At 41.4% G+C, this 23,518-nt stretch overlaps 1 protein-coding gene and 1 long non-coding RNA gene across 2 annotated transcripts; one reads left to right on the top strand and one right to left on the bottom strand.

Moving 5' to 3' along the window:
• Window positions 1-1,055: 1,055 nt before the first annotated feature.
• LOC103444815 (chlorophyll a-b binding protein 6, chloroplastic) lies at window positions 1,056-2,991 on the top strand. Its single transcript, XM_029105826.2, has 4 exons — window positions 1,056-1,770; window positions 2,066-2,168; window positions 2,258-2,546; window positions 2,641-2,991. The coding sequence occupies exons 1-4, from the start codon at window positions 1,571-1,573 to the stop codon at window positions 2,790-2,792; spliced, it is 744 nt and encodes a 247-aa protein (XP_028961659.2). The 5' UTR covers window positions 1,056-1,570; the 3' UTR covers window positions 2,793-2,991.
• LOC139197564 (uncharacterized) lies at window positions 2,640-23,465 on the bottom strand. The gene is made up of 2 exons (XR_011583050.1): window positions 23,282-23,465; window positions 2,640-3,968 (listed from the first exon to the last, which is right to left on the bottom strand). It is a non-coding gene; the product is annotated as an uncharacterized lncRNA (long non-coding RNA).
• Window positions 23,466-23,518: the final 53 nt, after the last annotated feature.

The following is a 23,518-nucleotide window of genomic DNA, read 5'->3' as shown; positions in this document are numbered from 1 at the left end:
ATGCAAGGCCTTTGATCTCCTTGATTAGAATGTCCCAGGAATTGGAAGTCTTTTTAGATGACAAGGGAAAAATTGATATCACGTGATCGTTATTGTCCATTTTTATCAATCAAGTCCCTTGATGTTGTAATCAAGAAGATGGTTATGAAAGTAGAAATTTTAAGCCTTTATCGAAACTCAATTTCCAATCTACATAATTTAATGTGCATCGACGACTAACCTTTGCATGTTACATGCTTAAAGAATTGCGTACGTGCATTTTTCATAATTTAAGCTGTTTCTTGATGGATAATATGCCAAGATCCAGTAAAGACTTCACACTGTAGTTTTCGCCTTCTGTTTCTTAAGCCAATGCCTTCGATATTGGCGATTCAAAAATATCTTGTCTTCCGCTAAAATATGGATAACGCTAGAGAGATTATATATTTAAATTATATAATGTAAACCATATGATGTGGTTGTTGATGATTGAATTATTGCGTAATGTTAATTAACGTGTTTATTTTTATTAGTAACCAATGTATTAAAAGTCATAGACGTGGGCGAGACGTTCCATGGATACCCCATCTAGGAGTGAGGCGAAGCCTCACAAGACCTAAATTTTTGTATATATAAAATATAATACTTTTTAAAACAATTAATTAACAATAAAACAAGCAACCAAGACCAAATTGAGATTAGAATACTAAAAAAACTTACTTGAATTTTAAAACAATTGTGGTGTTGTGGAGAATTTTGAAAGAAATTGAAGTATGAGATTGGGGCAAAATTGAAATATGGGATTGAGATTGAGAATTTAGGGTATGAGGAATTGGGGAATTGGGGATGAGATTGGGTGAACTGTGGTTGGGAATGGGATGGGGAAGAAGGGATCTGGGGGTTATAATTTTTTTTTTTAAAAAAAAAAAATTAGAGTTGGCCTTGTATTTTAGCGAGCAGCCGCTGCAACGTGCCAAGCCTTCGACTTCGAGGTCCCCAGCCGCTTAGGCGCGCCCCCACAACCCTAGGCAAGTTTTTCACCTACTCCCACAAAACAAAGGCGGCAAGCCACCCGTTCAGTCTTCGAGTTTGCCTAGACGATCCCGAGGCGAGTATTTTACAACATTGTTAGTAACACATTACATAATGTATAAATTTAGTCTAAAAAATTAGTCTACTTAGCATTACTTGTAAATTATTTGTGATCCATATAGTTCTAAAATCCAACCATATTTCTTCCTCAATTACAACCTAATATTTTACAATAATATGTTTTTTTATGCCTGCTGAAACTGGTAGGTTAGATTTTCCTCCCCTGACAACTCAACATGCACCACATATGTCAGATTTCACCTATCAGTTGGATATTCCTTGCCACCTAAGCCACCTATTTGGATTAACAGAATCCACGTAGCCCAATGACAGAAGACCAGCCAGATATATTAGCCAATCACAATCCACATTTGGATTCTTCTACATCCCGCTTCCTGTACTACTAGTATTCCTCGCCACTCCTTCCACCTTCCATAATCTCAGTCTCCTCCCTTCCCCTCCCTACAAACCCTAAATCTTGCAGGCATTAGTTAATCAAATGGCTTCCAACACTTTGATGAGCTGTGGCATCGCCACCACTGCCTTCCCCTCAGTCCTGTCATCCTCAAAGTCTAAATTTGCGACCAGTGCAGTCCAGCTCCCAAGTGTTGGTGCCAATGCCTCCTCAAGGTTCTCCATGTCAGCCGACTGGATGCCCGGCGAGCCCCGGCCTCCTTACCTTGATGGCTCTGCACCCGGGTAACGAAATATACTACTTTAATAATGTTACAGCCACCAAAATTATTAGTCAAATAATATGTTATTACGTACGTATCTTGTTAAAAAAAGTAAGATTAAGTGTAGACCTAAATTTGAATTAAATTTCACAGTGAGACATCATTTGGTGATCAAAATTTCGTAACCCTAAGATACTATTTAGTAAAATAGATGATTATGCGATATTAATTAGCTTCTGATGTTGATTAGTTTGGAAAAGAAATCATATTATAATTTGGTGACTTTGTGTTAAGATTTGGTGCTTGGGGATTTTCAGTGACTTTGGATTTGACCCACTTCGGCTAGGAGAAGTGCCCGAGAACTTGGAGAGGTTCAAGGAGTCTGAGCTCATTCACTGCAGATGGGCAATGCTTGCTGTAGTAAGTATCATACAATAGTAACTTAAAAATTGCATCCAGTTTATTTACTTTGCAGTGACTAAATTAACCTTGTAAACACACTTTTGCAGCCAGGGATTCTTGTACCAGAGGCTTTGGGATTGGGCAACTGGGTAAAAGCACAAGAGTGGGCTGCCGTTCCAGGAGGTCAAGCCACCTACTTAGGCAACCCAGTTCCATGGGGCACTTTGCCTACAATTTTGGTCATCGAATTCCTTTCTATTGCCTTTGTAGAACACCAACGCAGCATGGAGAAGGACACTGAAAAGAAGAAGTACCCTGGCGGGGCTTTTGACCCCTTGGGCTACTCCAAGGACCCCAAGAAGTTCGAGGAGTACAAAGTCAAAGAGATAAAGAATGGTGAGTACAAAGACGTTACGTCACATTTTATACAAAACTATGTTGTCGGACTATAAACTACAGATGATCTAATTATTGATTGATGAGTGTGTAGGCCGGCTCGCGTTGTTGGCTTTCGTTGGGTTTGTTGTTCAACAATCGGCGTACCCTGGCACAGGACCATTGGAGAACCTGGCTACTCACTTGGCTGACCCATGGCACAACAACATCGGGGATGTCCTCATCCCCAAAGGGATTTTGCCTTGATTATTTCGTGCAGTATTGATTTTACACCCACTGTAAAAATTAAAATTCCATGTAACCATCTTCAATGAATCCGAAGTTCTGGCCATGTTGTGTGAGTGAGTTTAGAAGCAAACTTTACCATCGCCTTCATATTTTAGTATTGATAAAGAACTGTACTTAAACATCAATACTGAATATATCAGTTAGTTCTTGTCAAGTATATATATTTCAGTTCCTATAATGATGACTTTCTAGTTAGTCAACTATGTACCACATTTGGGTTGGGGGGTTGTGACTGAAGTGATGCCGAGGATTCACCTGTGCACCTGATGATCGAGGCCTGGCCGCAAGTTCGATTCCCGCATGCTCAGCATTGTTGGTATAAAAAAAATAACTTGGATGCTTAAAATGCATGACAAAGAAAGCAGGTATAGCCAAATGGTGTAGGATGATTTCTTTTGTGGGGGCAATAAACCGAGGGTTGTAATTTTGGAACATCAGATTATCACATAATTGATATGAAAAATTGAATAACTAAGGGTCCATTTTAAGTTAGCGTTTTCCTTGTGTCGTGAAGTTTTTTTCGCATGAGGCTACACTAACGTGTTTATTTTGTTACCGTATTTATATCGTCTCGTATCCAAAACAAACAAAGTTTCACCCCCAACAAAATGTGCTTAGAAATAGATCACAAAACAATGTGAAGATGTTATTTTATTTATCCATCTTGCATTATATTAGTGGATTAATTAGATCAGCTCTTATAGTTGTAATTAATCTTTGGTAAAACACACAGAAACGACTCCTTGATCAACCTCCACACATTGAGAACCCGAGTATTCACCCTTGAGCTCATCAATAGAGCCTGCTTTACAATCAGCGTCGCTGCAGATGGACACATCAGGAGAAGGGCTTGGAGTGAACACTGTAAGGACACCACCACCACCACCACGACCCGCGCTGCCTGGGCTTGGAGCTGTGCGGGCGTCAGCACCAATATAGTGTTGCTTGGAAGCCAAGAATGTAAAGAAGCACAAAGCTAATACCAATGTCATACGCATTGCAGCTCTTCCTTCCATTGCAAATACAATGTTATATATGTATATGACAGAATATTGGGAGACTTCCTTGATGAATTTTCAGTTGCTATGTGAGTGGACTTATGCGAAAGGATATGTATAGGATTTGATATAGGTACTAATATGGAAAGCTATGTAATATTTGGTGGAATTAAATCTGGAATTACCAAATTTGTACTAACATTATTAATTGGTAAGTGTCATTGTAAACACGAAAAATTCCTGAAACGAAAGAGACAAGAACAACGTGCACAAAATAATATTTGTATTTGATGATTTTGGGTTACAATCTCTCTCAAATTTGATCATCTGATTCGATCTCCGTAAGGTGTTGATTTGTGGATGTGTGATTGATCCAAATGGTCGTTGGGGCTTGATCTTAGGATGAACGAATGATGAACGATGAACGCTTTCTTCAAGGCTTTTGGGGCTTGATTTTGAAGAACTGTTGATGAACGGATCTTCAAGGGCCTTTAGGGCTTGATCTTAATGAACAGTTGATGAATGGATCTTCAAGGGCTTTTGGGCTTGATCTTGAAGAACAGTGATGAACGGATCTTCAAGGGCTTTTGGGCTTGATCTTGAAGGACGGTTGGATGTGTGGATTTGTCGACGTTGTTAATCCAAAGGGCCGTTGGGGCTTGATCTTAGGATGAACGGATGATGAACGATGAACACTTTCTTCAAGGGCCGTCGGGGCTTGATCTTGAATTGGTGGAAGTTCTTCAAGGGGCCGTCGGGGCTTGAGTTTGAAGGCGGATTTGGCGAAGAACGAAGAGAGTTTTCTCAATCCTTTGGAATTTGCTTGAGAGTTTTAGAGTTTCAAAGCTTCAAGGTTTTGGTGTAATATCAATTGGTTATCAAAAAATCCCCCTAAAATGAATGAAATGGCTTCTATTTATAGAATTTTCTAAGGCCTAATTTTGAATATAATATGCATATGAGATAAATCGAATCTTCCAGGTGTTGACATGTGTCCTATTTGATGACTTTTCCGATTTATTTTGATTTTTCATTTAGTCACACGCTATGTGTAAAATTTATGTGATACATGAGTGTTGAAATTGTAACTATTGGTCAACATTTATTTCACCAAAATTTCGATGTCTACAATCATTTTTTAGCCCTTGTAGCACCGAGAGAGAGAGAGAGAGAGTACTAAGATTAGAATTTAGGTTTTTTTTTTTAATTTTTAACAAATGATATTATATAAGAAAAACTAATGAAAAAGGCTTCAAAACTTTGAGTTTTAACCAAGGTATAAAATATCGATGATATCGGAAATATCGGTAGTTCAAAAACACGAAAATTTCGATGGAAATATCGGGATATTATCGATATCGATAAAAATTGAATAAAAACCACGGAAATTGTAAGAAAAACTTGGAAATTTTTATTGAAACTTTGCAGGATGTTTATTTAGTCAATTATATATTAGTTTATCACAAAAAATTGGAAGGAAATGCATTGCATGATGAATTTAACTGATTTAAGTTGATTATATAGCGAGCTGACAAACATTGTGAGTGTAGAAAATATGTAGTAATTAATGAAAGAAGTTTAAACACACCATAATCATTTATATAAAATGAATTAGTACAATACAAGAAAGACATGAAAAATATGTTATTTTTTTTACAAAAAGATAGTATATGTGACGTTAGAATTTCAAGTATATAACATGATCTGATCTTCAAAGAGACTTTCAAGGTCTCAAAGATTCCCAAATAAAACAATTTAATTTTAAAAAATAAAATAATAAATATAAGATATTTTGAATGAAATTAGTGTTTAACATTTTCTTTAAACCACATGGTGACCCCTCCACCTCACCTCCCTCACATAACCCAAGGTCCCAAATTGAGACTCCCAATCCTATATCTGACATTTTCTTTTTCGTATCCTGTTCCTCGTCTCTCACTTCTTCTTCCTCTACTTTATTTTCTTCTTTTTCGTATCCCATAAGTCTCTCTCTCTCTCTCTCCCTTGTTTCCTATCAGCCTGTGAAACTAAAAATCCCAGAAATCTTTCTCCCTCTCTCTCTCTCTCTCTCTCTCTCTCTTTTCCAGAAACCTCTAGCAAAGCAACCATGGCTATCTCTCTGCAACTATCCTTCTCGGAGCACAAACCACCACACCCACACCCGTCGAGCACCATAGTGGCGCACACTCCAGTGAGCACCATCACCACCTGTGGACTGTTCCTCCTCCCTTTCTCACCTCTCGGCAATCACCATCAGGCAAGGGGATCCATCAAACGGTTTGATTCAAACCTGAGCGGGTTTTGGGATCCGGAGAAAATGGATTTTTCATTTTTGATGACGGAAGCTCAGATCTTGGGTCTGAGCCTGGATTGCAGAGAGATATCTGGGCAGCTGCGATGACATAGCCTCGGCTGCCTTTCCGACGACGGAGCCACGATGATTGTTTCGATAATATCGCGATATTTTGACGACAATTAGGGGGATACGTGGGAAAATATCGGTCTCTCTGAAAAATGATAATATCGGCTATATTTCGTCGATATTATCGATATTTTAGTCATTAGTTTTAACCAAAAACCATCATATAACTTTATTTAATGATAAAGACAAGAGAAAGAAAACAAAAAACAAAAAACAAAAAAAACCTAACTAAAGGCGCGTGCAAAGAGCACCCTAACCTATCCTTCAGTTGCATAACCTGTTGACATAATCAAAGCATATTTTGTTCCTCTAAAATTAAAATTTTAAATTGAAGTGGGTTCCGTTCGATTCAAAACCACATATGGGGTGGTATGGTTGGGACGGAGTCGGTCAGGTGTGGGTTGGGATGGTTGGGGGTAGGGGTGGGGCAACATCATTGACAACATCGTTGGACTCATTACCCATTTTTCAAGTAATGGTATTGAGCTATTAGCCATGCATAACTTTAACGGTGTAGACGTTGATCTTTGTCATGTTTTTTTTAAAAATCTTTTTATTGCATTCTGGTGAAAGATTTTGAAAATCTAAGATGAGCATCTACCGTTAAGTTTCATAAACAGTGTTGTACCGTTAAATTTCATAAACAGTTAGTACCATTAAGTTTCATAAAAAAGTGTAGTACCATTAAGTTTCATAAACAGTTTGTGTGAGAGGAGCGCGGGTTCATGCGTCAATTTTTTTTTAAAATATTAAAATTATGTCTTTTTCATTAAAATTTAAGTTTGTTTTTTGTCATCATTTTTATTAAAATTAAGAGTTTTTCAAATTTAAGTCTTTTTCATTAAATGATATTATAGCATGGTTTTTTTTATTAAGATAAACTTAGTCAAAGCCATTTTCATGGCAGTTCCTTATTATCTATACTAAGGGGAGGGGTAGGCTTAGCCTCAGCAATAATATGATTGAAATTTACCTTTGGCGAGAATCGAATATAAGACCTCTCACTTGCAAGTGAAGAGGAATACCACTGGACTGTAACAATAACGTGTCTACATCTTTAGAAGTTGATGTGCCTATCACATTAGGAGAGATTTTTTGGGTGGGGGGGGGGGGATGGGGAAAGGTGTGCAAAAGGTCCAATGGCACATGACCCTAATTTTTTGACGGGCACTAACAATTTTTTTTTTAACAAACGATATTATCTACATTAAGGGGGAGAAAGTGTGCTTTACCTCATAATGAGCTAGCAATAATGTGATTCAAATTTGCATTTGGCTATAATCGAATTTAAGACCTCTCACTTACAAGTGAAGAAGAATATCACTAAACCATAATACTAAGTGGCTTAGGAGCACTAACAAATTTAATTCTCCTATATACTACATATGAGTATAAATTTTTTAATAAAAATGTTTTTCCACTTTTCTCTAGCAATAAAAAAAAATTGTGTATATATCATTTCTACCACTTTTCTTTAGGAATAAAAAATTAATTTGTGTATTACTTTCTTCCACAAGCACAAACGTATTTCCCTATTTCTCTTTTAGTCATCCTCCATTTTTTCCATGGATGAACCCAAAATCATGACCTTGGCAATCAAAGATTATTTAATTAATAAGAGTGATTTCGACAATTTTAATAAGAGTGAGATGTTGATTTCAATTAAGTTTGAATATTAATTGTTGACTTCTATACAAATACATTGTCTGAAATTTTTTTTTTTTTTAAACAATGAGGGCTTTTTTATTAAGGGATGTGCTATCCACACATCCCATTTTACTTCTCACACACCCCTTGATAATTTCTGTTCGTTGATCTTCTTCAATTCATCCGATCTGTCGGCCGAAAATTAAAAAGGTGTGTGAGAAGTAAAATGGGGTGTGTGGATATCACACCCCTTTATTAAAATCGAACAATGCTCCTAAAATGTTAGAGCCCCTTAACGTCCTTGATATGAAAACATTCATAAAAAAGATTAAACGATACAATACCGTAACAATGATATGAAATATGTTGGTTTATTAACGCATGCATTGTTATTGTAATTAGAGGCGTACATATTACACAGCCACATTTGGTATAGGGCTAATTATAGCATCTTTGATAAAACACACACAAACACTTACATCTCCAGTTGGCATGCATTGGAAGCTTATGTATTCCTCGCCGAGATCAGCCCTGCAAGAAGCTTCACATTCTTGCGGATGGCAGTTGGCCAAATCTTCAGGAGAAGGACTCGGGCTCTGTTGGTGTAGACATCGAAATTTCGGTAAATAAATGTTGACCGATAAATCAAAATTTCAGCGCTCATGTATTACATAAATTTTACACGTAGCGTGTGTCTAAACAAAAAATCGAGAATCATTGGAAAAGTCATCAAACAGGACACGTGTCAACACCTGACAGAAACGACTTATTTCATCTGGAATATTATATTCAAAATTAGGCCTTGGAAAATTCTACAAATAGAAGCCAATTTCATTCATTTGGGGAGGAATTCATATTACACCTTGAAGCTCTGAAGCTCTGACACTCCGAAGCTCTCAAGCAAATCCCGAAGGATCAAGAAAGCCCTTTTCGTTCTTCATCAAATCCTCCTTCAAGATCAAGCCCCAACGGCCCTTGAAGAACAATCCACCAATTCAAGATCAAGCCCCGACGGCCCTCGAAGAAAGTGTTCTTCGTTCTTCGTTCATCGTTCTTCCAAGATCAAGCCCCAACGGCCCTTTGGATCAACAATCATCCACCAATTCAAGATCAAGCCCCGACGGCCCTCGAAGAAAGTGTTCTTCGTTCTTCGTTCATCGTTCTTCCAAGATCAAGCCCTAACGGCCCTTTGGATCAACAATTATCCACCAATTCAAGATCAAGCCCCGACGGCCCTTGAAGAAAGTGTTATTCGTTCTTCGTTCATCGTTCTTCCAAGATCAAGCCCCAACGGCCCTTTACACCAACAATCATCCACCAATTCAAGATCAAGCCCCGACGACCCTTGGATCAACAAGCCACCGTTCTTTAAGATCAAGCCCAAAAGCCCTTGAAGATCCGTTCATCACTGTTCTTCAAGATCAAGCCCAAAAGCCCTTGAAGATCCGCTCATCACCGTTATTCAAGATCAAGCCTCAATGGCCCTTGAAGAAACACTCATCCTCAAGATCAAGCCCCAACGGCTCCTTGAAGATTCGCTTAAATCCACCTTCAAAGATCAAGCCCACGACCCTTGAAGAAACTTCCAACAGTTCATCCAAAATCAAGCCTCCACGGCCATTGGATCAACAAAATATCCATAAATCAACACCTTATGGAGATCGAATCAGAGGATCAAAATAGAGAGAGATTGTAACCCAAAATCATCAAATACAAATATTATTTTGTGCACGTTGTTCTTGTCTCTTTCGTTTCAGAAAATTTCGTGTTCACAAATTTGGCACGCCCAGTGGGACCATCTCTACCTCTCATCTCTTTCTCCGTTCAAGAAATTCGAGCACACTTCCAAAATCAATGGCATCAAGGAAGGCTCAAGCTGTTCCCACAACCAACACGAAGAACAAGAGCATCCTTGCCGCAGGCGGTGCCATTTCAGGCATCGTAACTCGAAGCAAGGTAAGAGCTCTTGTTGCCTCCTCTTCCACCCCTACATCAACCCTGCCAAAGGAACAAGAATACCCGAGGTACGAACCTGTGATCACCCTGGCCTCGCTAAGGGCACCAAGGGAGGAAAGCCCGAAGAAGTACTCCGAGTCTTTGTTTTCCGATGCTGACTCAAGCGACAGCACATCCATGCAAGTTATGGCTACCAGAGCAACTTCAATCGATGTGCAGCTGGCTCAGATGAATGAAGCAATTGCAAGGTTAACCCGAACTGTGGAAGAAAAAGACTTACAAATTGCAGCACTCGTCAACCGACTGGAGGCGCAGGATGGCGAGAAACCCAACCCGAAGATTGATCATCTGAAGAAGGAAGACGATGAAGAAGACGAGCCCCCGGTGAAGAAAATCGATGTGAAGCCGGAGCTAGACCAAGCAGCGGCACTCATGGGATCTCTTTCTATCCAGCAGCTACAAGAGATGATCACCAACACCATCAAGGCACAGTATGAAGGAAGCTCTTATGCCTCTACGTTGTACTCGAAGCCTTACTCCAGGAAGATCGACGCCTTAAGGATGCCGAAGGGCTATCAACCGCCGAAGTTTATGCAATTTGACGGAAAGGGAAACCCAAAGCAACATGTCGCACATTTCGTCGAAACCTGCAACAATGCAAGGACAGAGGGAGATTACCTCGCCAAGCAGTTTGTGCGCTCGTTAAAAGGAAACGCCTTTGAGTGGTACACAGACCTAGAGCCCGAGTCCATCAACAACTGGGAACAGTTGGAAAGGGAATTCCTCAACCGCTTCTACAGTACCCGCCGCACTGTGAGCATGCTGAAGCTGACGAACACGAAACAATGGAGGGAAGAACCAGTCATGGACTACATCAACCGATGGCGTAATCTAAGCCTCGACTGTAAGGACAGGTTCTCAGAGATTTCTTCAATCGAGATGTGCATCCAGGGCATGCAATGGGGTTTACAATACATCCTTCAAGGTATCAAACCACATACTTTTGAAGAATTAGCCACCCGTGCCCACGACATGGAACTGAGCATCGCCCACCATGGAAAGAAGGAGCCAATCATTGATTTCAAAAGGGATAAGGTGTTTACTTCAAGAGCAGACAATCATGGGAAAAAGCCCGCCAAGAAAGCTTTTACCACCAAAACCATCCCTATCAAGACCTCGTCCGCACCCGTCAAAATCTCCTTCAATAACAAAGCAAAGGAGATAAAAAGAAGTGAGCATTCCCACACTCAAGATAGGTACAAAAGCACTTTGAGGGAACTGGAGCAGAAGGTATACCCTTTTTCCGGACTCCGACATGGATGCAATGCAGGACGACTTGCTGGAGAAGAAGGTGATTGAGTTACCTGAATGCAAACGCCCTGAAGAGATGAATCATACCAACGATCCCAAGTACTGCAAGTACCATCGTATCGTGGGTCATCATGTGGGCAAATGTTTCATCCTAAAAGAACTCATCATGAAGTTGGCACAGCAAGGGCGGATTGAGCTCGACCTAGAAGACACAGCAGCAACGCATACCACTACGATCGTGTTCGGGTCCTTTGATCCCGTGCCTCTTCAAGAAATACCCGACCATTCCTATCAATGCACAAGCTACACGGCACCTTCTGCACAACCATCATTGGGGGCAAACGACCAGGATACACCTATCAATGATGAAGAAGGGTGGACATTGGTGACCTATAAGAAGACGAGGAAGCCAAGACCACAAGCTATAAAGCCAAAGGGGGAGCAAGCGAGAAAGCATCGTCGCTGCAACAATAGGAAGCCTAAAAGAAGTATAAGAGCTGCTAAGTCAACATATGCTGGGGAACCTATGGAGCAAGAGCCACGTATTCTTGTCTCCTTGCACGAATACTTCCCGGAGGACTTCTTCCAACAGTGCACTATCACTGCATGTCACATGGTCGAAGTAGAAATGGAAGAACCCTCAAAAGGCAAAGCTGTCACCACTGAGGGGGAAAAGACTCCTACAACTGAAAAAGGTCTGCCAACACACTTTAGCATCGAGGGAGCGCTCCGGTTGCCAAAAAAGATGCGAAAAACACTGGCAGCGGTCTTGGCAAGTTCTGACGACCATGAAGTGCAAGAAAGCAAGAACGAAAGCTTGAAGCTTCAACCACATGAATGTGCCACATGCTGTGCCGCCGATGACGCAATCCACTTCACCGACAAAGACTTGCTGCTAAGATCCAAGCCTCACAACCGACCTCTCTTCATCTCTGGTTATGTAAGGGAGCACAAAGTCAGCCGCATGCTTGTGGATGGCGGATCAGCCATAAATATCATGCCAAAGTCAACAATGACCACAATTGGCATCAAGGTGGATGAACTATCCCTAAGCCGTCTACTAATCCAAGGTTTTAACCAAGGAGGACAAAGAGCGATGGGCATGATCCGAGTAGAGATGACCATTGGTGAACTCAAGTCAAGCACAATATTCCACGTGATTGATGCAAGAACTTCCTACAGTTTGCTCTTAGGAAGGCCTTGGATCCATGCGAATGGAGTAGTACCGTCCACCTTTCACCAATGCTTAAAATTTTACCGAGAAGGAGTAAAGGTGATCTATGGCGACACCAAGCCATTCACCGAAGCCGAATCACATTTCGCAGATGCCAAGTTCTACATGGATGAAGACATGGTGCCCGAAACTCTTCCAAAAGAGATCAAATCCATGGGCAAAGCAACACCTAAAAAACAGGAGTGGCAAGCCGTGCCCAAGAAGCTAGAAGAAGAAGCTATGCCATCTTCAAGCAAAAACGAGGATGAGCTCGCTAAACCTGCAACAACCAGAGGGAATATGACGCCTTCAAATGGACCAAACATACCCGTTTTCCGATACATCCCAACGTCAAGAAGAAAGAATGGTCAATCCCCGTTTGAAACTGCAGCAAGCAAAGCCGATACACAGTGGCACATGGATAATGTAAAGTTGCTCAAAACAAATACAGTTTTGCCTCTGACACAGCTAAGCGACATTAAGGTTGCAAGGCCATCACAAGGCTTCATAAAAGGCCTGCCAAAGGGGGTAGAACCAAGCTTTCTCCCAACCAAGAGGACTGAAGAAGGTTTTGATCCAAACGCTTACAAACTCATGTCGAAAGCTGGGTACAACTTCACCTCCTCTGCAAATTTGGGAAAGAATGATTTGAACACCTTCAAAGACAACGAACGTGATCTTACTAAAACTCAGAAGAAGTTGGAGGAGCATGGTTACGGGGTCAACAACAACAAAGCTGGACTTGGCTTCACACCAAATGCATCGGTGAAGATCTCCAGCAAAGCAAAAAATGCTAGCGCTCAACACATCAGCGTGAGCATTATACAAGATAAAGAGGAGCCTTGAATTGCCCCTCAGACGTCAGTATTCGATAGAATGAATCGTTCAAGGACCAGAGTTTCGGCACCTAAACTCATTGGCGGTCAAAACAGAACTTTCGTCTTCAAAAGGCTTAACACGTCACTATCTCGAAGCTCTGTTTTCAAAAGGTTATCGAAACCTAAGAAGCAAAGCGATACGACTAGCTTTCCTCCACGACAGTCAATTATGGAAAGACTTGGAGAAGCCAAAGAGCCTTTCAAAAGGAGAAAGACAACACCAGAAGCAGAAAAGATTGATCGTCTGGCAGAAAAGGATGACTTTTGAAGTTCCATTCCTTCAAGAATGAAGCGCCAAGCAATTTTAGAGGTTAACACAATTGGATCACTGAAAGTGAAAAGGCGCACCATCATCCACACTGGACAATCTTCATGCCAACAAGCTCGAGAGGTCAACACCGAAGAAGAGGCCCAAGACGTATTCCACATCACAATCCAAGAAGGTGAAGAAGATGAAATCCTCGAGGAAGATGTCATTGCAGCACCGTCACAACTCAAAGATGGGGGGCAAACCACAGTTGACGATCTCAAAGAACTCAACTTAGACACAAGTGAGGAACCAAAGCCTATCTTCGTAAGTGCATTACTAAGTGCAGACGAGATAGAGAAGTATTACCAGCTGCTATTAGAGTACAAAGACGTCTTTGCTTGGACCTACAAGGAAATGCCTGGCCTCGACCCTATCATTACTGTGCATCATCTTGCAGTCAAGCCTGGAACGCGACCAATAAAGCAAACTCAAAGATGCTATCGATCCGAGCTCATCCCACAAATCGAGGCTGAGATTGACAAGTTGATCGAAGCAGGCTTCATTTGAGAGGTGCAATACCCTAAATGGATCTCTAACATCGTCATAGTTCTAAGAAATATGGACAAATACGTGTTTGCGTAGACTTCCGAGACCTCAATGATGCTAGCCCAAAAGATGACTTCCCATTGCCAATCATTGAAATCATGGTGGACGCGACCACTGGCCATGAGGCACTATCATTCATGAACGGCTCTTCTGGATACAATCAAATTTGTATGGCTCTTGAAGATGAGGAACTAACAGCCTTCCGCACTCCAAAAGGTATCTACTGCTACAAGGTGATGCCCTTTGGCCTGAAGAATGCTGGAGCTACATATCAACGCGCAATGCAGAAGATCTTCAATGACATGCTACACAAGAATGTAGAATGCTATGTAGACGATGTGGTGGTCAAGACAAAGAAAAGACCAGATCACTTGAAGGATTTGCGAGTAGTGTTTGAAAGGTTGCGAAAATACAACCTCAAGATGAACCCGTTAAAATGTGCATTTGGCGTCACATCTGGAAAGTTCCTCGGCTTCATTGGTAAGCATCGTGGCATTGAAGTGGACCAATCAAAGATCAAGGCCATTCAAAGCATGCCCGAGCCAAGAAACCTGCACAAGTTGAAAAGTCTACAAGGATGACTAGCCTTCATCAGACGCTTCATCTCCAACCTTGCAGGGCGTTGTCAACCGTTCAGTCGACTCATGAAGAAAGATGTTCCATTCGTATGGGACAAAGCATGCAACAATGTTTTTGAAAGCATAAAGAAGTATTTATCAAGTCCACCTGTCCTGGGGGCACCTGTACCAGGGAAACCGCTCATATTGTACATTACTGCTCAGGAAAGTTCAGATGGAGCACTCTTGGCACAGGAAAACGAATCCCAGAAAGAAGGAGCGCTCTACTACCTCAGTCGAACGCTCACCGGCGCTGAGTTGAACTACTCCCCAATAGAAAAAATGTGCCTTGCCTTGATGTTTGCCATCCAGAAACTCAGACATTACATGCACGCTTACACCATCCACTTGGTTGCTAAAGCTGACCCGGTCAAATATGTCATGTCTAAGCCAGTCTTGACAGGACGACTAGCTAAATGGGCATTGCTTCTCAATCAATACGAGATCATCTACGTCCCAGCTAAAGCCGTCAAGGGACAAGTGTTAACAGACTTCCTTGCCGACTATCCAATCCCAACCGATTGGAAAATCTCAGACGACTTACCTGACGAAGAGGTGTTCTACATCGACATATTCCCAACATGGACGATGTTCTTCAACGGATCTGCACGAGTAGACGGAGTGGGGACAGAAGTAGTATTCATGTCGCCACAAAGGCAAATACTACCTTATTCATTCCAACTAAGCGAATTATGCTCCAACAACGTCGCTGAGTACCAAGCACTGATCATCGGGCTCCAAATGGCAATCAACATGGAAATCACAGCCCTTGAGATATATGGCGACTCCAAGCTCATAATCAATCAACTCTTGACTGAATATGAGGTTAGGAAAGATGATCTCGTCCCATACTTCCGGCTGGCAACGCAATTGCTACAAAGATTTGAGGCCGTAACACTAGAACACGTGCCAAGAAAAGAGAACCAAATGGCAGACGCTCTCGCCAACCTAGCCTCGAGCATAACGTTAGGAGAAGATGAAGCTACAAACGTGCCAGTCTGCCAAAGATGGGTAATCCCGCCTGTCACTGAAATGGTACTAAGTGATACAAACGTTATTTCCATACTTCCGGTCAACGTTGAAGAATGGAGACATCCGCTGATCAACTACTTGGAGCATGGAATACTCCCAGATGATCCAAAACACCGCTCTGAAGTACGTCGACGAGCGCATCGCTTCCTCTATTACAAATGGACACTCTACCGGCGATCTTTTGAAGGAGTACTTCTGAGATGCTTAGGCGAGGAAGAAGCCAATCAAGCCATGGAAGAAGCACACTCAGGAATATGTGGAGCGCATCAGTCCGGACCGAAGCTTCATTTCCAGCTCAAAAGAATGGGTTACTACTAGCCAAGCATGGTAAATGACTGCCTAGAACACGCCAAAAGGTGCCAAGCCTGCCAATTTCACGCCAACTTCATACATCAACCGCCTGAACCATTACACCCTACAGCTACTTCATGGCCATTCGATGCATGGGGATTGGACGTAGTAGGACCAATTGCGCCAAAGTCATCTACAGGAGAAGCTTACATCCTGGCTGCAACAGATTACTTCTCCAAGTGGGCTGAAGCCATACCCCTGAAGGAAGTCAAGAAGGAAACTGTCGTCCGTTTCATCAAGGAACATATCATCCACCGATATGGTGTGCCTCGCTACATTGTCACTGACAACGGAAAACAGTTCTCCAACCAACTTGTGGACGAGCTTTGCGAGAAATACAAGTTCAAGCAGCACAAATCCTCCATGTATCATGCTCCGGCCAATGGTCTTGCAGAAGCATTTAACAAGACATTGTGCAATCTCCTGAATAAGGTAATCGGTAGAACAAAGAAAGACTGGCATGAAAGAATAGGCGAAGCACTTTGGGCATACAGGACGACATATAGAACGCCTACCCAAGCTACACCTTATTCTCTCGTATATGGCGTGGAAGCTATTCTACCGCTCGAAAGTCAAATCCCCTCGCTAAGGATGGCTATACAAGAAGGCTTGACTGACGAAGAGAATGCAAAGTTGCGCCTTCAAGAGTTGGAAGCGCTGGATGAGAAAAGACTCGAAGCCCAGCAACACTTGGAGTGTTATCAAGCACGACTCTCCAAGGCCTTCAACAAGAAAGTTTTCCCTCGTTCTTTTCAAATGGGAGATCTCGTCCTTTCATTGCGTAGGCCTATCATCACAACTCACAAGACAAAGAGCAAGTTCACGTCAAAATGGGATGGACCATACGTAATACAAGAAGTCTACACCAATGGCACCTACTTAATCATGGCGGAAGACGGCTTGAAGATCGGCCCTATCAATGGCAGATTCTTGAAGCGTTACTACCCCTAAAAAGGCAAAAAGCTCCTGCTCCTTGTTTGCATGAGCCTAAACTGCACGAACCAAAGCTCCTGGCCCGCAAGAGCATAAACTGTGTACGGCGAAATCATCATCAAAATCATCATTGAAATCATCATCAAAATCATCATCGAAATCATCATCAAAATCATCATCAAAATCATCATCAAAACCACCATCAAAACCACAATCAAAACCGCCAAAAGCAAATCCATCACCCATTTGAACTACGTTATGACTTGATCCCTCCTCAACAGAGGGTACGTAGGCAACTTGAAGCATCAAAACTTCAAGTACAGTCACACCATCTAAAAAAAAAAAAATAGATATAACACTTTGAAGATTGAAGAGCAAATTCAAGAACATAAGTGCTTTATTTCTTTAGAAGAAGGAGTCGGCTCCAAAGCCTTATTAAAAAAAAAAAAAAAACATAAGGTACTACTTGAAGACTATGTCCTTAAAACTACGAAGGCGTTCTTCAAACGAGCCTTCCAAAGTCTTCAAAGTCTCTACCTCGGTGGGAGACAAGATGGACAACTCCATAGCCATGCCTTTCTCTCGTTCTAGGCATGAAATCTCCTCTTGGTACTGAGAAAGTTTAGTTCCCTGCTTCGCAAGAACACTTTCAAGTTACGATGCTTCGATTACCAATTGCTCCCGCTCTCGCACCAATGCATCTAGACGCCCCTGGATAGAAGTTAAAGAAGCCTCCGTGACTTGATAATTTCCTGAAACAGCTTGTTGAAAAGACCGGACTTGAGCCAGTGACAATTTTATCGTTGCTAGCTGATGAGTTCTAACATCTGGACTCAACTTCTCCAAGGAAATAGCACGCAAGGAAGAATACTCAGTCGAGGCAGCCATAAGTTCGGCAATCTTGATCTTCAAGGATGAGGAATCAACGTTAAGGTTGTCAATCACAGAAACAAACTTCAACAAATCCTCATTGAGCAACGTAAGGTCTTCTAGTGGACACTTAGAAATACTCGCTTCAATATGGCCCTTGATCTCCATTGCCGCACCAAGACTGATGCGATGGATGAGTCGCTCAGTACTGCTAAGGTTCGGCCCTCTCAAAGAGATCTCAGAGCTAGCTGGCAAAGGTGTTGGACGCATGACAGGTTCTTGCATACCTCCACCTACACATGGCAAACTCGGGAAGTTCGGCGGATTTGGAACAAACCCATAAACCTCTGATGATCAAGTAAAATCTGACCGTCAGATTCCTGCATCTGGCTAATCTTCCTCTTCATGGTTATAGCATAGTTATGTGCGAGCTTGTGCAACTGTTTATTCTCATGCTTAAGCCCTCTAATCTCATGTTTGAGACTCATCACCTCAGCCGCCAATGATTCAACTTGACGGGTTCGAGCAAATAGGCGTTGGGCCATATTAGACACAGAACCTGCACACTGCACACTGAGAGCCAGAGAATCCTTAACAGCCAACTCATCAGACTGCTTAGAAAGTAGTCTGTTATCTTTGGGAGTGACAAGGTTCCGAGCCACCACCGCAGCGGTCATATCATTCTTCATCATCGAATCCTCAACGGTAAGAGGACCAGTAGGGGATATGAAGGATGGGCGCCATATGTTATCTGGAGAAGATGGGGCTGCCTCTTCACCAAGGTTCAAATCAAAACGACGGTCGGAGGGTCCAGACATTTTCAAAGGTGTTGAAGAAATAAGAAGTCGGACAAAATCAAGATCTTAGAAGTGCACGAAGGGAGTTTTCTACAAGCAAAAAAAAAAAAATTCAAGTGTGCTTTGAAACGAATTGCGTGCCTCTATAAAAATCAACACTCGACGGAATTTCAGAGATTGAAGAAGCGAGCTCAGAATTCGAAGAGGCCAATTCAAAAAATCGAGAAGGCAAGCTCAAAAATCGGAGAAGCATCTTGCTTTTCCATATGCGTTAGCACCCGTCACGCACAAACTCAGCTTTGCGGAAATCACGGGCAATTTGTTAAAGCGCCAATCCCAAATATCGAAGAAGCGCCAGTCTTTTTCAGCCTCGTCAGCACCCGTCACGCACAAAACTCAGCTTTGCGGAAATCACGGGCAATTTGTCGAAGCACTGATCCCAGATATCGAAGAGGCGCCAGTCTTTTTCAGCCTCGTCAACACCTGTCACATGCACACTCAGCTTGACGAAAATTACGGACAATTTGTCGAAGATTTCTGATAAAGAAGAAAGCACGTGAAGCCATACTGATCAATCATGCATTGGTTGCCGACACAAGTAAAAGAATAGTACCTCTATAGGTACTAAAGAATTTCCTATAACTGTCCACCTTCACCCTCCATAGCAAGGCAGACATACATAACCTTTCTTCATCTCCGAGAACCTTTCTTCATCTCCGAGAATGCCTTCCCAACGAAGCCTCTCGAGTCACTCAGTGTTTCTTATTCCTTGGGGTACCTCTGCAAACAAATGACACCAAAGCAAAAGTATCTCATATCACCAGGGTAGAAAGCAAGAGTATCTCATATCATGCGTTCTCCCTGTCCTTTCCTTTGTCCTTGTTCTTACCTACAAAGACAAGGATAAAGAAAACAATATGCCGGAACCTCCACTCAAACTCGGATGCCACATTTGCCTGGAGAACAGATAAGGCAAGTGAAAATGATACCTTGCAACATGTGGAGAGAACGTGCAGAAGAAACAAGCAGAGAAGAATGCAGTCTTCATAGTCAGCTCAGCAGAAGGAGTCCGAGCTGAGGAACTCAAGAAGCTGCCACATCTGCCTGAAGAAACAATCAGAGAAGAATGCAGCCTGCACAGTCAGCTCAGCAGAAGGAGTCTGAGCTGAAGAACTCGAGAAGATGCTACATTCTGCCAGAAGAATAGATAAGACAAGGGAAAATGATACATTGAAGCATGTGGAGACAAGCACAACAAAGCACGTGTCGATTCATCCGCTACTTCTTCAAAATCAAAAGTATCTCATATCATCAGGTTTGCAATCACTTTGGGTGAAGGACTCGTTTTGACCCTCAAATTCTTGGGTCAACTTGTTAGGCGTTGTGGGCTGTATGTGCCGTTTCACCACCCTTGAATCAAATCCTTAAAGATCAAGTCACTAACTGGAAGAAGAGCCCATCAATCTTGAAGATCATACCGTTGACCAAACTGCTCAGGTGTGAATTAGAAAGATTGAACAAAGCAACAAGTCGTCACTTTCACCTCGTGCCTGCTTGCCATGTGTTCGAGTCAACCTTCAAGAATCAAGCCTCAACGGCCCTTGAAGAAGTTTCCGGCCAAATTCAAGATCAAGCTTCGACGGCCCTTGAAGAAATCACAAGTCCGATTCAAGATCAATTGTCTACCACTTTTGAATCAAAACCTAGTTCAAGAATAAGCTGTGGAAAATCAACAATTGGAGGAATCCAGAAAATCCTCCAACCTAGTTCAAGATCAAAGCTGTGGAAAGTCAACAAAGCGCAAAAAACAAATACGTGCCGATTCATCCACTACCCAAGCCAAAGATCATCTACCACATGAAGCTCCTTGTGGTCCAATTTCAACCTTCAAGATCAAGCCTCGACGGCCCTTGAAGAAATTCCAAACAAATTCAAGATCAAGCCTTGACGGCCCTTGAAGAAACTTCCAGCCCAATTCAAGTTCAAGCCTCGATGGCCCTTGGATCGACATCTACAATAAGGGACTTCAAAACACATCTCCTACACATGACAAGCACATGTATACGACGCACCTTGAAGTGGGGGCATTTGTAAACATCGAAATTTCGGTAAATAAATGTTGACCGATAAATCAAAGTTTCAGCGCTCATGTATTACATAAATTTTACACGTAGCGTGTGTCTAAACAAAAAATCGAGAATCATCGGAAAAGTCATCAAACAGGACACGTGTCAACACCTGGCAGAAACGACTTATTTCATCTGGAATATTATATTCAAAATTAGGCCTTGGAAAATTCTATAAATAGAAGCCAATTTCATTCATTTAGGGAGGAATTCATATTACACCTTGAAGCTCTGAAGCTCTGAAACTCCGAAGCTCTCAAGCAAATCCCGAAGGATCAAGAAAGCCCTTTTCGTTCTTCATCAAATCCTCCTTCAAGATCAAGCCCCAACGACCCTTGAAGAACAATCCACCAATTCAAGATCAAGCCCCGACGGCCCTCGAAGAAAGTGTTCTTCGTTCATCGTTCTTCCAAGATCAAGCCCCAACGGCCATTTGGATCAACAATCATCCACCAATTCAAGATCAAGCCCCGACGGCCCTCAAAGAAAGTGTTCTTCGTTCTTCGTTCATCGTTCTTCCAAGATCAAGCCCCAACGGCCCTTTGGATCAACAATCATCCACCAATTCAAGATCAAGCCCCGACGACCCTTGGATCAACAAGCCACCGTTCTTCAAGATCAAGCCCAAAAGCCCTTGAAGATCCGTTCATCACTGTTCTTCAAGATCAAGCCCAAAAGCCCTTGAAGATCCGCTCATCACCGTTATTCAAGATTAAGCCTCAACGGCCCTTGAAGAAACACTCATCCTCAAGATTAAGCCCCAACGGCTCCTTGAAGATTCGCTCAAATCCACCTTCAAAGATCAAGCCCACGGCCCTTGAAGAAACTTCCAACAGTTCATCCAAAATCAAGCCTCCACGGCCCTTGGATCAACAAAATATCCATAAATCAACACCTTACGGAGATCGAATCAGAGGATCAAAATAGAGAGAGATTGTAACCCAAAATCATCAAATACAAATATTATTTTGTGCACGTTGTTCTTGTCTCTTTCGTTTCAGGAAAATTTCGTGTTTACAGTTGGACGCTGAACGATGGAGGACAGGAACCCTCGACAACAAGAGGGTGTTGGTTTGCAACCAAGAATGTCGGAACCACCAAAGCAAACACCAGTGACAAACCCATTGCAGCTCGTCCTTCCATTGAGCTCAATAATGTGATTGTATTGAGAGCTTTTTCTCTAATTTTCTTGATGGTTTTTAGGTAATGCTGTGTTTGTCGTGTGATTCAATGTATTGGGTTTATTTAATTATTATACAAATGTATTTTGTTGTTCCATGTACCTGTTGTATCTAATGTATTCGATATACAATATCGTTATATATTAATGTAAGTACGTTTCCTTTGTTTACTCTTTCATGGTATTATAAATTTATAGTAATCCGACTCCTTTTTTACGCTTTGTAAGTGCATGCATACATATTTGAATGAGAGTCAACTTATGTACGTGTGATCTAGCATTCGATATTTTATGTTCAAATCTCTTTTAATAGTTTAGATAAATTTAATGTAGTTTATTTTATATATAGTTCGTAAAAGAAAAAAAAAAACTCAAACATGTGTGATCTAGCATTTTTATTTATTTATTGTGATATATTCAGCATTTACTTTGATAATGGTCGGTTGGTCATCTTTGACATATTTAGGCAGACTGATTGTGAGAACGAAGTGAAGCCTAACTCACTGGTTTCAAAATTTCTGAAAAGAAGGTGGAACACATTTTTGAAACCAGTGCTTTGTGAGGTCAATGCTTGCAGCTTTTGTCAATTTTATGTTAATTGTTGTAAAAGCAAACTAATCATGCGTTCTTATAGACCTCTCATATTACCTGTATAGACACACCAGTTTTCTCATATAGACTCATCGTACTTTAAATTAGTTAGTTGATCGCTTGAATTTTATAGAATCTTTAAACCAGTCAATTTCTTAATAAATTTTGAATAATTTCATGCATATCAACAGTGTAAATTGTGGCAATGGTTTGGATTTTCTCAGAAGGAGGTGGCCTTTGAAACCAATGCTCGCGGAGGCAGTTCTATTAAGGTCACGTTTAAACTGTAAAATCGATCTGGTGCAAGGAAATTAATCACTTGGACGCAATCTTTGGTGACGTTTTTCTGTTGCCTTAATGATTTGGTTTTGTGGTTCTCGGTGTTGGTACTTATTGTTTGCCAATTTTCGTAACTTTCGTCTTTAATTATAGCCGAAAAGATATAATGTTGGCTACAATTATGTTGTTAAGTGTATTAAATAAATAAAGAAAACTAACTAGATCGATTTAGTGATATTTCTCTTCGATAGAAAAGGTTATTACAAATTGGGATCTAATATTTTTATTTTTATTTCTTTGAACAAAAATTGGGATCTAATGTTAAATTGAAATGTTTCTTTTTATATTTCTTGTTATGGAAAAACCAATGTTAAAGTGATGAAGAGGCACATATGTTTGTCCATAGAAACCAAAGATCACCAACTTAAATATGATTTTTTTTTCTTTATTAATTTATGCATGCATGCATTATTATTAGAGGCTAATTACGATACCACATTATTAGGCGCAGGGCTAATTACAGTATCTTTGAAAAAAACACACACAAACAGTTCCGCCGCCAATAGGCATGCATCACTACAAAAAAAATGGGCACTGCACACAATAAATTATTTGTGCCATTTGAGG

This window comes from Malus domestica, chromosome 07, assembly GCF_042453785.1.
Source record: "Malus domestica chromosome 07, GDT2T_hap1".
Classification (NCBI taxonomy): domain Eukaryota; kingdom Viridiplantae; phylum Streptophyta; class Magnoliopsida; order Rosales; family Rosaceae; genus Malus; species Malus domestica.
Note: the sequence above shows the minus strand (reverse complement) of the source record. Positions and strands in the feature narration are given on the sequence as shown.